General features: G+C 45.0%; 1 protein-coding gene across 2 annotated transcripts in view; it reads right to left on the bottom strand.

Annotated features, from left to right (window-relative positions):
- The window catches only part of LOC147223911 (RAS guanyl-releasing protein 2), a 53348-nt gene that overhangs the window by 18943 nt on the left and 19284 nt on the right, over nucleotides 1-15121 (bottom strand). The window contains exons 8-12 of one of the 2 annotated variants that reach the window (XM_086165845.1): nucleotides 6478-6594; nucleotides 5851-6132; nucleotides 2087-2161; nucleotides 1856-1981; nucleotides 53-168 (exon numbers count right to left, since the gene is read on the bottom strand). In XM_086165845.1, the coding sequence (XP_086021971.1) occupies nucleotides 53-168; nucleotides 1856-1981; nucleotides 2087-2161; nucleotides 5851-6132; nucleotides 6478-6594 (716 nt within the window). The remainder of the gene's footprint in view (nucleotides 1-52; nucleotides 169-1855; nucleotides 1982-2086; nucleotides 2162-5850; nucleotides 6133-6477; nucleotides 6595-15121) is intronic. The other variant, XM_086165846.1, reaches the window with a different exon arrangement.

The raw sequence follows: 15121 nt of genomic DNA, 5'->3' as shown, positions 1-15121 counted from the left end.
CGGGATTACCGACTGTCTCTCACATCTGAGGGCCAACGTGCGATTGGCTTACTGGTTCTTGTCCAGCTCTCCAAACTTGCTGAGGTACGGGAAGTTGTTCCTGATCGCTTCGAATTCGTCTCTGGAGATGTGGCCGTCACCATCTGTGTCGAAGTTCTTGAAGACCGACTGTAAGCGAGGGGGTTGCAGAGATTGGTGTCAGCGGGTATTCCAGCAGATAACATGCAATTACGTGATTATGCTAGCAACCAAACCGTCATTAAAATCCCTGAATATGTTCACTGACACAACAATAAATTTTGTTTAATGATGTTTCATTTCAATACTTCTCCAAGAAATAAATATCTTCTTTTTAATAATCTAGTTGTTGGTATTTTGGAGTATTTTGAAAGAGTTTCATGGATTCAGAAAAGACGTTTCCTTTTGGGGTTCCTTGCCATTCCAAGGGTTCCGACAAAAGTCCAGAAACATGCAGGAGGTTCTTTGGAGACACTAAATTGTCGAGACGTGAATGAGTGGGTGAATGTTTTTTGTGAGCATTCGACATATGAGTGAGAGTTGTATGCATCCATTTGACACATGAATGAATGAGTAAATTATTGTTTGTCTCTATATGATGTGAAAGAGAGAGTTAATGTTCATGTATCTCTATCTGTCGCGCAGTAGTCGACTGTGCTCCCTGGAAATATTATTATTATTATCATTATCATTATTAGTATTATTATTATTGTTGTTGTTGTCTGTGGAGGTTCTCAGCCATCCAGGTCGTGGTGAATTCATGTTGAAATCTTGTCATGGTTGAATTTCTTCCCTTGCAGACGTTTCAGCCCTTATCCGAGAGGCTTCTTCAGTTCCAATGACCTGTGTGGAGTTTCCCAATTTCACTCCCAGGGTTATGCTGCCTAGGTTATGGTGGCCTGGTATGTAAATGGAAAAGTTGATCTGCAGAAACTAGGTGCAAGGGGGTTGTTATGCTCATGGAAGTGTCATTCGGTGGGGACAAAGGTACAACGTTTGTTGGATTACCTGGATTGGAATGTGAAAAGTTAAAGCTAAACAAAGTTTGAAGTCTATTGGATTGCAGGGCGGGTGATCGGAGGGTGAAGATGGTCTGGTCAGTGTGTGCAAAATCCCCAACTATGCTTTACGTTTTCACATTCCAGCCCAGGTCATCCCCGAAGTTGCTCCATTGTCCCCAATGAACAACACACCCATTACCATCACCCCTTTCGACTGGTTTCTGCCGATCAACCGTACCATTTACATAACAAACCACTGAAACCTAGACTCGCCCACAACCCTGGCGGTTATATTAGGAAACTCCCCACACATCGCCACGTGTTTAGCGATGTTGTATGTGACGGAGTTGATGCTGCGGATGAACTGAAGAAGCCTCTCGAATGAGGGCTGAAACATCTTCAAGAGAAGAAATTCAAGTCCAGGTGCCACAACAAGAAGATTTCAACAAGAATTATTGTTGTTTTGGTACAATATTCCATGAACTTAAATGCATTAGCAGATAACCCCCCCCCCCCATATGACTGATATTAGTAAAAACATAAAGCAACATTGCAGTGGATTTCAGCACAGTTCTCCACATGTTGCTCGCTCCTCACATCCACCATTATATTTTAATTGTATTTATCAGGACAGCGTTTCCTGAGTAGCTCTCACAGCCGTAATCATTTTGCACGTAACATTATTACACTTATCAATTCTGCTGAGGAGCCTCGAGTAGATTTGGAGATGCCGGGCAAAGACGACAACAACAGATAATTCACCCCCGTCTTTCCACGCTCATTACGTCTGACACCATGCGCCGCAATTATCTCCGGGGGAGGACGTTTGAACGCACCTCCACCATCTTCTCGATGTGGTTCTTGATGACGGTGGGGTCGGCGTTGGGCTTCACGGACACGGCCCACTCATCGATCATAGAGGACTTGGGCTCCGGAGCAGGGGTGGGGCTGGAGTTCTGCTGCTGGTCATTAAAGAACAAAAGACCGCCATGAGATTGATGGCGCGCCCAGGAAGAAAGGTCACTTCGGTAAATCAAAATGTATCGAAAGGACGGAGCCAGGCTCACCACCGGTTTGCGAGGCTCCCTCTGTAAAGACATCTGGTAGATCTCCTCCTCAGTGTGGTACTGGTCCAGAGAGACCTGAGAAGGACACAGGGTAAGGAGAACCACTGTAGAGCCCCGGCGTATGGCTTACTCAACCTCAAATCCGGCGTTTCCAGGACATTTGGGTTTTCCGGTCACTTTCGGCGTGGAGATAAAATGTTTTGGAGGTTCTCAAGATCTTCCAGGAACCCCCAACATGACACCACTTTAACATACATCGATAGTGAACAGATTTATAAACTCTGTTGGTTGAATGGGGTTGACTAGCCTTCACCAAGACTGCAGCGAATATTGACGTTTGACCTATTTGGTTTGAAATGCCAAGCTGAAGAAGGTGGAGGATTTCAAGCACGAAGGGTCAACAGTCCAGCAGGTGGAGACGAGGTGGAGCGACGTGTGCAAGCCAGTTCTGATAAAAGAGTACGAAACAGAATGAAAGGAAAGGTGGAGAAGACGGAGGTGAGAGCAGTGTCTGTTTCAAAGACACTGAGGAGAAGTTCGGAGGCAGAGCTGGAGGCAGTAGAGATGACGATGTGGAGGTTCGTCTTTGGGAGTCAGGAGGATGGAGAGGATCAGAAATGAGTCCAGAAGGACAACACATGTTAGATGTTCTGGAGATCCTCGTCAGGCTGAGATGGTTAGGGAAGATTTGGAGGTCTAGAGGAAGACCAAAAATGGGAAAATTATGGATGGAGGGAGAGAGGAAAGGAAATGAGTAGATGGAGACCATTTAGCTTAGCATCTAAACCCACCTGACACGCTCACCATTTTGAATAGAAGGAAACTATTGGCGGTTGGTGTTCCATATTCTGACTATGACAATGACGACATCGAGCCAAAATGGCTCACAGTGCTCACAGTGTTACAGCTAAACAACCTTCCCCTCCATCCATTATGGGTCAAGCGCTCCTATTAGCATTCTTTTTCTTTGAGTTGAACTGGTAATAGCTTGACCGTGGGTTTATTCTGGTGTGAGTCCACCATGTGTCATAAATTGCTCAACACTTTAAGGACAATTCAGAATCTCCCTCCCAGGAAAGGCTGATGTAATAGCGTGAATAGAGGAACTATTTAAAATACGCGATTGACTTAATCAGCACGTGGGCATGCCTTCGCCCATTCATTACTTTCAAAGATTTATTGACTCCTTTTCTGTCTCCTCTGCAACGGGCAGCTACATCGACTCCAGCGCACACAAGCAAATAATAACCGTGTATCGACTCTGTCCAGCAAGTTTCCTTCAGCCGGGGGAAGAAAAACAGGCTGTTTCCTTTCAGCCCACTTCAATCTCACACCAGCACCTGCAGGTGGACAGTGTATTTCATCTCCTTGGATTTACTTCCACTAGGACAGTGCTCCTATACAAATACAACTCTTATCGCCGTTTGCCAGAACTCGCTCAACCACACACACACACATGTGTGCGCAAGTTAAAGGACGTCCTGAAGAGTGTGGAGTCCTGAAGAGCTCCCGGCGGCAACAGCCGGAAGTAGTTCAGAGGCTGTTGTGCATTTCCTCAAAGCCGTCTGTCGTACAAGGACTCGCTGAAAATACAACAAGTCCAATTCCTTCAGCGCTCATGGTAGGCTTGACAAAATGATGCCTTCAGCGTTTGGCAAGTTGAAGCCAGTATCTGTCCACATCTATTTTAGCACAATTGTTCTCCCAGGCAACATGCTTGGGAGGGAGTGATTAGTATTCCCGCCTCAGATTTTGATTTCTCAGTGAAGAAAGAGAAAGCGTTTCTGACATTTTTAGTACTTATGATCAACAGTGGAAAATGTTTAGGTGCTTGTGCTGGAGTAGAGTACTTTAGAGCAATTTTAAGATTTTTAAGATACTTTCCACTCCGTAAAGCCTGCTTTCACTTCACAGCAGTTTTGTATTTGTACATCAAAACATGTATTCAGCCTTATCCCTATTAAACTATGATTGGACATAAATCCAACAATAAGTGGCTCCATGTTGATAAACTAAACCTCCAGTCTAAGGGTTGGCCGTGCTATCCTTGGTTCCTCCTGTCTGCATGCCAATTGTCGCTCTCTCTTCAGTGAAAACCCCCAGAACCACAAGGTGGTCTTCTTCTGACTTGTATCTCCAGAACATTAAACCTTTGCTGTCCCTCTGATGGGCTCATTTCTGATCCGATCCAACCTCTTCACTCCTAAAGAGAACCTCGACATCTTCATCTCTGCTTCATGTCTGTCTTTTCCTCAATGCCGCTGTCTCCAAACCATACAGCATCGCTGATCTCACCACTGCCTTGTACACCTTTCCCTTCATTCAGGCTGATGTCATTCTATTGTTTAGTTCCCCAGACACTTTTCTCCACCGTTCAAAACTGCTTAACCTCTTTTCCACACTCTTCATCCCAAGTACTTAAAATTCTCCAACTTCATCTCCCTGTGGCCTTACCTTTCCACTTTGTTTGCTCCACATCTTCATCTCTGCTACCTCCAGCACTGCCCTCTGCCTTTTCTTCAATGCCACAACCTGGTCTCACTTCTGACTTCACAAATATGTAGTCTGTCTCATTGTGGCTAACTTTCATTCCTCTCCTATCCAGACCATACCTGCACCTCTCTGGATTCTCCCCCACCTGCTCCCAGCTCTCACTATAGATCATAATGTCATCTGCAAGCATCATGATTCATGGAGATTCCTGTCTAATCTCATCTGTCAGTCTGTCCATCCCCACTGCAAACAAGTAGGAGCTCAGAGCTGACCCAAAATGTAGTCCCACCTCTATCTTGAACTTCTCTGTCACACATACTTCACCACTGTCTCCCAGCAAGCATACATGTCTTGCGCCAGTCTAACATTCCTCTCTGCCACTCTAGACTTCCGCATACAGTGTTCCACAAGGGCATGAAGACCATTCATATATCATTCTCTAAAAGTATTTATATAAATATAGATTGATATTCATATTTTGATATTTCAAGTACAGTTGAGTAATACTGATAGTTTTGTTTAAGTAACAGTTTATTCTCAGGACTTAAGATTTTGATTAAGTATTTTAGACTGAAGTGTCCATACACTTAAGGATGGACTGCATCCATTAGCTTAATGTTTCCATATCCAACTTTGCAGTAAGTACTGGCTGGTACCCAAGAAAGACAGAGATCAATGGTAGTAAACTAATCCATATAATTTAAAATACACTCACTCTTAAAAAAAACACAGATTTTACATTCTGCCAGAGAGAGAGCCTTGGGTCAGCCAGAGAAGCCATTTTTTCTTTAATAAGGACATCAGGTCTGACAGGGAGATACATGAAGGTCAACGTGACTACGTTCAACGAATTGGAATCAAAAGATAAGATATATATATATATATATATATATATTCGCGTGAATCGTACGATTCATAATCTCGGCACCTTTAGCCTCTGTCAGCCACACTGACATGTGACGATATATTCAAAATGAAAAAAAAAAACAGAAGAAAAATCAGGACACAGCAGCCTCTTTGCAATAATATCCCAAAGACATTCAATTTTTTGTAACATACCAAAATCAGCACACCTGCCAGGTCTGACAATATTGAGATAGAGGGTGGGGACCAATGGAAGGGCACTATCATGTCCTATTCGGACGCCCCAGGAAGGCCCCTTCCGGTGTCACCATTAAACTACTCGTTAGCCTAACTCGTTCCTGCTGAACTGAAAGGGAAGTTGAACCCATTGCGGTCTGACGCCGCAAACAAACCGCCATTGCACTCACTGTCAGCAGGTTGAGCAAGTCTGTGTTGGCATCGATGTTGGGTGGCGTGTTCTGGATCAGCGCCAGCTCTTGGAGGATGGTGTACAGCTGCTGGGTCTTTGCCAGGTTGACCCGTGTTTTCTCTTTGTCGGCCCAGTCCGGCAGCGCCACGTGCACGGCTATCAGGTCCTTCAGGTGCACTCCCAGGATGGGGAAACGAAACCCCGAGCACTCGGAGAAGCGCTTGCGATACTGGCTGTAATTGCCACACGATGTCACCAGTTCAATGAGCCTGTTGAAAAGCTGTGGGATGCGGGGAGATGAAATGAACAAAAGGGGGGGGTTGGATGGGAGTTGGCAGGAAACAAAGTCTGTCTCAAGAGAGATTTGTGTAGAAAAGCTTTGCTCCAGATGGAGTTACATAAGACCGTCTGACTGTAACTTCGCCGACTGTTGCATTCGACTTCCCAGTCATATGGCACAGATTCACGGCTTTTAGGAGACACTGCGTGGGAGTACCGCGCACACGTATGCAGCTCGCACAGATACGTGGGTGACTAAATCAATACCGCTCATTAGCTGAACACACTGACATGCTTGTTTGACGGCAGATGCGGGAATGGCTGTCTCTCCAGGGGCTGGGCGTACCTTGTTGGTCTCTGCACTGATGTGGCTCTGCGTGTCTTTGAGACGAGAGATGGAGCTGTTGCTGAGGCCGCCCACCACCGCCATCAGGGTATTAAAGTTCTGCAACTGGAGCAGCTTCTGTCAACAGAGTGGGAGAATGTATCAGGGAGGGCTGTGAGTGATGGTAAGACACATGGATAGATGGAATCGGTCTAATTCATCAGATTCACCAGATGTCAAAAGGTGTACTGGACAGTTGCGAGGCCAGCGATACTAAATGCTTTAGAGACAGTGGCGCTGAGGAGAAGACAGGAAGCAGGGCTGGAAGTAGCAGAAATGAAGATGTGGAGGTTCCTCATTGGTAGCGAGGAAGATGGAGAGGGTCAGGAATAACAGCACATGTTAGATGTTCTGGAGGTACAAGTCAGACTGAGATGGTTTGGACACAGACAGAGGAAGAATAAGGAAGATCTGGGAAGAAGGATGCTAAGATTGGAGGAGGTCTAGAAGAAGACCAGAGAGGAGGTTTATGGATGTAGGGAGAGAAGACATGGAGTTAGTTGGTGTGAGACGAGAAAGTTAGATAGAGGCAGATGACATGATCGAAGCACTTTGTTTACAATGGTTTCATTGTTGAGGTTCTCTTTGGGAAAGCACTAGCTAGATACTCTGGAGATAAGGTCAGACTCAGATGGTTTGGACATGCAGAGAAGATGGATAGCGAGTATATTGGTAGAAGGAACTGTCAGGCAGGAGGTCGAGGGGAAGACCAAAGAGAAGATTCATGGACGTTTCCAAAGAGGATATAAATGTAGTCGGTGTACAAAGAATAGGGTTAGACTACGGAAGTGATTCACTGTGGCGACCCCTGAAGGGAGAAGCCCAAAGACAAAGAAGACCAGATGTCTCTTCTGCTTCACCACAAGGGGCAACATCTGAGTCAACCCTTTGCACATATTCACTATTATCCACTGAAGGTACATGGTGGGCCCGCTTGGCCGCCCAGTACAAGTCCATTTTTAAGACTTGTCACACCCAGAGTGCAGGTTTGAGGTTGTAGTTGTATTTCTGACTTTCAAAAAATGCAGCACAGGGAAAGTGTAGGAAGCAGACAAAGCCATCTGAAATAACCGTACAATTTCCAAAAACACACAAAACAACTTCTATGGCCGCTTAAGATATGAATTGCTTTATATATGATTTTTTTTTTAAGATACAAAGCGCAATTTGAGCAAATTTTATCCTCGAAGTATGAAAAAAAAAATATGATACAAATATAAGAGCGAGAAAAGCTACATTTACAATTCGCATGGTGCACGCCAATCGAGCTTCCACAACTGGAATACACTTCATGATGTCAATGCACCGTCTAAATTGGCACTGCTCACTGCTCTCTGCTCTCACCTTGAAGACCGACAGCTTCCAACATCCTTCGCCCATTATGTCCGGATGGTTGACACAGCACACGTCTCATGTTGTTTTACGATCTCTTGTGTTGCATAATCTTAAATCATTGTGCTTATTTTGTGAATTTTTTAATAATCATCATGGGCCCTAAGAAGAGAGTTGTAAGGCAAGCGGTGAACCCAGAAAGATGCTCTCTATGGAAAATTAAGTACGAAATAATAGCAAAGCACGAACATGGTGTACGTGTGATCGATATTGCATGTGAATGCAATCGCAATGCACCCATGATATGTACCATCCTAAAGCAAAGATGGGGAAAATTAATTCAAGATACGAAAAAATCAACATATGAACCCATTTCCGGAACAAACTAAATCCGTATCTTAAGGGACAACTGTATAACCACCACAGGGGATATGGTTTCCTCCCCCGGTGTCGGCCTTCCACAGATGAACATCTGAACCCATTGGCCAATGTGTGCTGACTCAATTCTTTTGAGATTATACACACTTCACAAATCAGATGTGGATATCATGAACTTGTTTTATAATTGAATGCCATTCAAGGGTCAGGGTTGCGAACCTATCCCTGCAGGGTTCACCCTGGACTGGCCTATTACATGGCCACACTCTTTCATTCACAAGTCATTGGAACATAAAACCAATCACCCTCTCAAACATCTGGACGGTTCAGGGCAGGTGAGCCCAATAGGTCGATCGCGATCTACCGGTCGATCGCAAAGGTAGTGTGTGTAGATCGCATGGCATTAAAACGTAGACATCAGCCGATCCTCCTCACTATGACATTTTCACTTGATTGACAGTCGGTCTGTCCAATCTGACCTTTGCTGACACAGGCGTCACTGCGCATGTGCACATAACGGCGCATTCTAGCAAGCTAGCAAGTTAGCCTCCGATTTACGTCTTCTAAACTTATGGGTTATAAAAATGAATGAGGGAGCTGGACCAAGTAAAAAGACTAAAACGTATCACTTCCATACTGAATAGGAGGTGGACTTTTTTTTACTGTTTCATTTTCAAAGTGCGTTTGCCTCATCCACTGGTCTGTCATTGCTATATCGAAAAAGGGAAATGTGGAGCGGCATTTCAGACTGTTCATAAAAACTACAGCACTGACTTCCCTTGAAAAGAAGAAAGGTGAAGGAACTAAAATCCCAGCTGTCAGAACAGCAGTCATTTTTCTGACAGCTAACTTCAGCTATGCTGCTGACTCTATTCAAGTCATCAGAATTAGGTATTTACCAAAAAAGCACCCTGTCGTGTGCTTTAAGGGTTCATGCAGTTGTGCAAGAACATTCATTGTGTTAAGTATACTCAGTAGATGTATTAATAAATATATATTCAGCATTTTTAGTGGAGGTAGATCTTTTCACATGGTCATTTTAAAAGTAGCTCACAAGGCAAAAAAGTGTGGGCACCCCTGGTTTAGAGTCTCCAATGAACCTCCTGCATGTGTTTGGAGGAACATAGAGAACCTGGAGGAAGTGCACTCAGACAGGGAGAACATGGATACTCCACAAAGAAAGGCCATCTGTGGGAATCCAGGGACCTTCTTGCTGCGAGGCTGAAGGGCTAACCCAGGGGTGGGCAAACAACGGCCCGCGGGCCACATCCGGCCCGTTGTCTTTTTTTTTAATCCAGCCCGCCAAAGATCGGTACAGAATTCATATTTGATGTGAATGATTCAATGATTGGATCAATAAATGTAGGAGCTCAAACAGGAGATTACTTCATTTTTGGAGCAACTTGAGAACACTTGAGAATTTTCCTGAGCTGATTGACACAGATTGGCTTTGTGATTTAGCCTTTACTGTGGACGTACTGACACACAAGAATGAGCTGAACGTGAAGCTACAAGGGAAAAACCGGTTCGTGCATGAAATGCAAGCAAACGTCAGAGCCTTCGAAACCAAGCTGGTTTTATTTTCAAAGCAAATGTCAGACAATGTTCAGATAAATGTCAGACGAGTCTGATATAAACAGTAAACAATGCGTTTTTTTTTTTTTTTATATGTATCATATCTTGTGCAGAACTGGTCCTTCTAGCAAATTTTAAGAGTCAGTGCAGCCCCTGAGCTAAAAAGTTTGCCCACTTCTGGACTAACCGCTGCACCTGCATGTGAATAACAATTGAAGTTCCTTCAGGAACAAAGTAAACTTGAATTGTTCACTGTGTGAACTCATCACACGGTGAACCCCAGGGTTCTGATTTGTTGTTGAAGGCAAAGCAATGCAGCTTAAAAGTATTGATCGACTGAGATCATTGAGCACATGGAAGGCAGCCAGTGACTTCCCTCTTTAGATGATCAGCCCCAAAAACGTAGCACCAGTTGGGCTCTAGAAGATAAACAGAAGCTTAGAAAGGACTTTCAGAGCGGGAGAACTTTGCAATATCATAATATTTTCACAGCTTGACCATTTCATTTTGAGGCACCAGGGTATATAGAGAATGTTCAGACCCACCTGAGTCAAAGCTAAGCTAACACTTTGTGAATGGCGCTCCGCGGGGCTCCACACTGCCCTTCAGCTCCTGTGGCACCTCACTCTGAATCAATGCTGGTCACAGTTGTGTGGGAGGGCCGCCGGGGGGATCATTTGATTCGGCTCAAACAACCTTTAGAATCAATTGCCAACTGAGAGAGGGAGCGGCATTTGCGTGCTCGTGCACGTGCCGGCGGGAGCGAGTCGCCGGGCATTGTTGCATATTTTTTGCACCGCGGGCGGGATGAATGTACAATAGCGAGGTGAGCTCCAGTTCCACTGATCAACCGGCTGGTTGACGGGCGCGAGCACGCACCGAGAAATTAATCGGAACCAGGGGTTTGCGTTTCGATTCACACCGCAACTCCTCGCGGGCGAGAGAAAAACAAATGGCGCGGGGCTGATGCCGTGCACTCAAAATGGACAGCTGGAATGGGGCCCATGCCGTGAACCCCTGAGGGAAGCTCTGTGAATTGTTGGGTCTGTCAAGGCTGCCTTCTGTGCAGACTCTCACACCGAGCCGCGATTGTTCAATACAAACGTACGAAGCCTTTCGGCATGTAGAGGAATTACCTATAAAGGAGGACTTTCAAGGACATCTTTTTATCTAGCAGACAACCATTCCAACCGCCAGTGATGGGGAACCAGAGCAGTAGGGTTATCTTTCAGACGGTACAAATCTTAATTCATTCATCCCGGCATTGAGAAAATAAAACCTTTCGCCTAATGGAAATGGAGCCGTCATATAAAAAACATACTTCAATATTTGTGCCATAATAGCTTGCAGAGCATCAAAAACCACGGAAGGGATGGGATCTCGGCGAGTGGAACTACATATCTGCCTTTCTAATTCCCGAGTTTCTCTTTCTCAAACCTCCTGGAAGCGACAACTCAAGCCAAGTCATGGTTTAAATCACAACAGAGTTGCCCCCTGCCGCTTTCCATACAGAGCAGGTTGGTACCAAGCTACGGAAACCCAACCTGCACCCCAGGGATGGTGAGGAAACGCTGCCTTTTACCGGGCAGAAACTTTGGACAGATCCAAGCTTAATGCTAGCGGCCTTCTGCCTCAACCGGCCAGGGGAGGTAAGCGCTCTTGCCCCCGTTGTGCTTGTAGAGACCCTTGGGAAAACATGTAGCCCCGTGTCCTGGGACGCATGGAGATCTGACCACGTGGTAGGGTTCCCAGAGTTCTTTGAGATACGATGGCGACGAGCCCTTGAGCGCTTTATGGACAAGGAGGATTTTAAAAACTTCTGCCTCGACCAGTTGGGATAAAAGAGTGTGATAGAGGGTTGGGAGGGATGGGCATAAATGACCGATTACTGCTTCCGGTAGCGCTGACAGCTTCATGCTGACAGCTGAAATGATGCAGAATAAGCTTTAACATTCATTAAAGAATGTGAGTGCAGGCAGGAGGACAGAGAGGTGCGTCATGGGATATCCATCGGCAGAGTAAGCCTACGACAGTACATTAGCCAAATGCGCTAAATATAAACTTTCTTAGGGCGTCAGTCCCACAAATGGAGATCAGAAGATGGGTTGATGGAAGAGGAGCTCAGGAACTGTATGCTCCGGCCCAACCTCTGCTTTTTGAGACCCTCGGGACCACAAACAGCCCTGCATCCTTGGAGCATGGAGATCTTTGAGATATGATGGAGCCATTGAGCGCTCTATGGGCGAGAAGGATTTTAAAATGTACTCTAAAGTGTACTGGGAATAGAAAATCCTGCCTATACAACCCCTTGCACTAGATCTTGTCGGAGAGTGAGCAGGGAGACGTTCCCCTTTTCAGTGCCGAACACTTGTGAGCATCTAAAGATCAATACGCAACGCGACATGAATAGTTTTGGGACTGTGGCGCAGTGACGACAGAGGCGGTGTTCCATGATGCTCCCATACAGGGCAAACCTGGGCCATCTGGCAGACCAAACAAAAACAACAGAATCACCTGGAATCGAATAAGCGACAGTGCAGCTGGGGACACCGTTCCTAGGGGCTCCTGCAGGAAGGGGAGGCAAGACTGAGGCGGTATCACCAGAGAGCCATATAAAGGCAGGAAAGTGGCAAATTAATTTAAGGGCTGGAGAGAGAACACAAATTAGATTAAAACCAATCTGACCGGTGGAAATGATTATGTTTCATGTCCAAATAAAATACATCAGAGAGATAATCTCATAAACCTTTTTATATCATTTGTGATTTACTTTCAACAGACTGAGGGGACGTACTTAAAAAGATTTAGCTCAGTGATGACTCTTGTGACCTAATGGTTTTCACAAAGCATTTTAAGAGGCTGTTGTGGCGCAGTTTAATCAGAAGTTTGGTGTTTTGATCCCCTGCTCCATGCCTAAGTGCCCTTGGGCAAGACGTTGAACCGCCAGTTGCAGCTCCGCCACCATCAATGTGTAATGAATTGCTGTATAGGAGGAGAACATTTAGCAAGTGCAAAATATCCACCAAAAACACTTGTGGACAAAAATATAGTCTGGTGATTCATTTTTTCATTTAATTTCCACAAAATGGGAAATTCCAATGCTGATTTTAATGCTGAATGGTCTGAACTTGCCGGTAGAAGGAGCTGGGAATTTAACCACCAACGTTCCAATAGGAGGGAGGCCTGAGCAAACAACTGGCCACAGTTGTCCAATATGGCTTTCTCTACACTTAGAAACATTGGGAAACCAGAAGCTAACAAGGATCTGGACAAAAGATCATTGATGTCAGGCCAATATCTCAGCTTTGATTTAAAAACTGAAACCAAGACCTTGATTGCGGGACACGTTGAAAACAAGCAGCCATTGAAAAGCCGAAAATGCACAGAGGGAAGACGACTTTACCAGCCATAGGGTTCCAAAGGGAATTTGTTATTCACATTTCAGTTGGACAAATCAGGAACAGTTATCTCCGGAACCAAGATGATTGGAGAGCAAAACATTAAATGAAAAACAAATAAATGAAAAAGGACAAAGGTAAGAGACTGTGTTCATTATTATCTCAAAACTACTGCAAATCATGAAATGATTACCAAAACAGCCCCAGCATGTAAGATAGATATTCTGCTCATGCAGGTAGACGTATCTCAGACCATTGCACATTCCGTTTCTTTATGACAGAGTGAAAATAGAGCAGTGTGAGCGGAGTAGCAGCAGGCTCCAAAAAGATGGAGCTCAGCGTTGCGGGTACTTCTTGTGACACGGTCAAGTGAGCCGTGTTTTTCCCAAATCGATGTTGGTATCACAGAGGGCATTTTCTAACCGAGCACAAATAACACAGAGGGTTCCGCGGGCGAGTTTTATTATGGTTTTCTGGCTCCGGTGCCTTTGTTCATCCAAAGCACTAAACATTGGTCGTTTGTACCACTTATCTTTCATTCAGGGTCACAGCAGTGAGTTGATTCTGGCTGGCGCTGGCAGAGCCAGAGCACATTCTGGCCTGCTCAACCATCAATCACAAGGCTCCATATAAAAACATACAACTTTTGGTCCTCCCATCAGTTGGCGTTTTGTCTGGTTTTGGATGATGGAAGGAATCCAGGAGACCTGAAGAGAAGCCATGCAGGCACTGGGAGAGCATGGAGACTCCACTTGAAAAGGGTCTACCTTCTTACTTAGGCCGCTTTTATACTGCAGGAACTTTCTCTGTTCCAAGAAATTGGGCCACTTCCTGGTACATTCAGGCAGCAGAGGAACCAGGAACCATGGACCTTCAGTGTCTAGAGCCATCTAAGCTCCTATGACAAGGCATGGTCTTTTTCCAGTTCCATAGGAACTCATAGGTGATGGTGAATGGTGGAACTCATAAGCCATGCCCATTGGCAGTTACTTCTTATGATCTTGTGAACACCATTTTTTTCAGCTAGTTTTGTCACTGGACAGCTGTCTGTCTGGCAGCACAATGGACAGAGGCAGGGAAAAATGGAGCGGTCCAAGTTCTTCTGGCCTGCAAAGCCTCAGAGGGGTTTCCAGGGTTCGAATAAGTCACACAGTGAAGCAGCGCAGAAGATAAAAACAGCGATCTAATAGTCCATGACTATTATTCCATGAACGCTGTGGCAGCTTCCACCTCAATGTTGGCCATGTTGTCCTCTTCTTCTTCTTCAGTGGTTTGCTTTGGTGGAGTGCTTAAGGTGCACGGCACAATGGTCCCTACCGCGCCCTATACTGCGTGTGGGTATGCAAAACTCAAAGGTTCCCGAGGAGGAGGCCTCTTCCAAAAACGATATTTGGGCTGGAGGGTTCTTGGAACTTTTTTGTCAAAAACTTGCTCATGAGAAAGGAGCTTTAATGCAGAAAACCGGTTTAAAATGAGATTTTGAATTATAATTAATGAGCATTGTGCCAAGCCAAAGCTTCCCTGCCAATAACAGCTTCAACCAGAGATTATTCACAACGTTTGCAACATTCATATTTAATTTCTTTCCAGAAAAAAAAACTATAAAAACAATATTCCCTGCCAGTCACCAGCAAAAAGAAACCCTTTTTTTATAGCAGAAACAACTTACTGTGTTTTGGTTCATCTTCAGGGGTCCTCCGACATATCATTAACTTAAATAAGCACCCAGATTGAAGAAGACTGGATTCATCTTTTAAATTTAAACAACCAAATTGGACATAGATGAGTGCATCATTAATCAATCCTCATTCAATGTAGGATTAGAGTTTATGACATTCCGAGGGCGATGGCAAGAAGGTCCCTGGTTCGATTCTGTGTGGAGTTTGCATATTCTCTGCGGGGTTCCTCCAGGTTCCTCCCAC

The sequence above is a fragment of the Fistularia commersonii genome, chromosome 19 (assembly GCF_037954325.1).
Source record: "Fistularia commersonii isolate RoL2024-O1a breed Wild chromosome 19, RoL_Fcom_v1.0, whole genome shotgun sequence".
Taxonomy (NCBI): Eukaryota; Metazoa; Chordata; class Actinopteri; order Syngnathiformes; family Fistulariidae; genus Fistularia; species Fistularia commersonii.
This window is presented reverse-complemented; position numbering and strand designations above follow the sequence as displayed.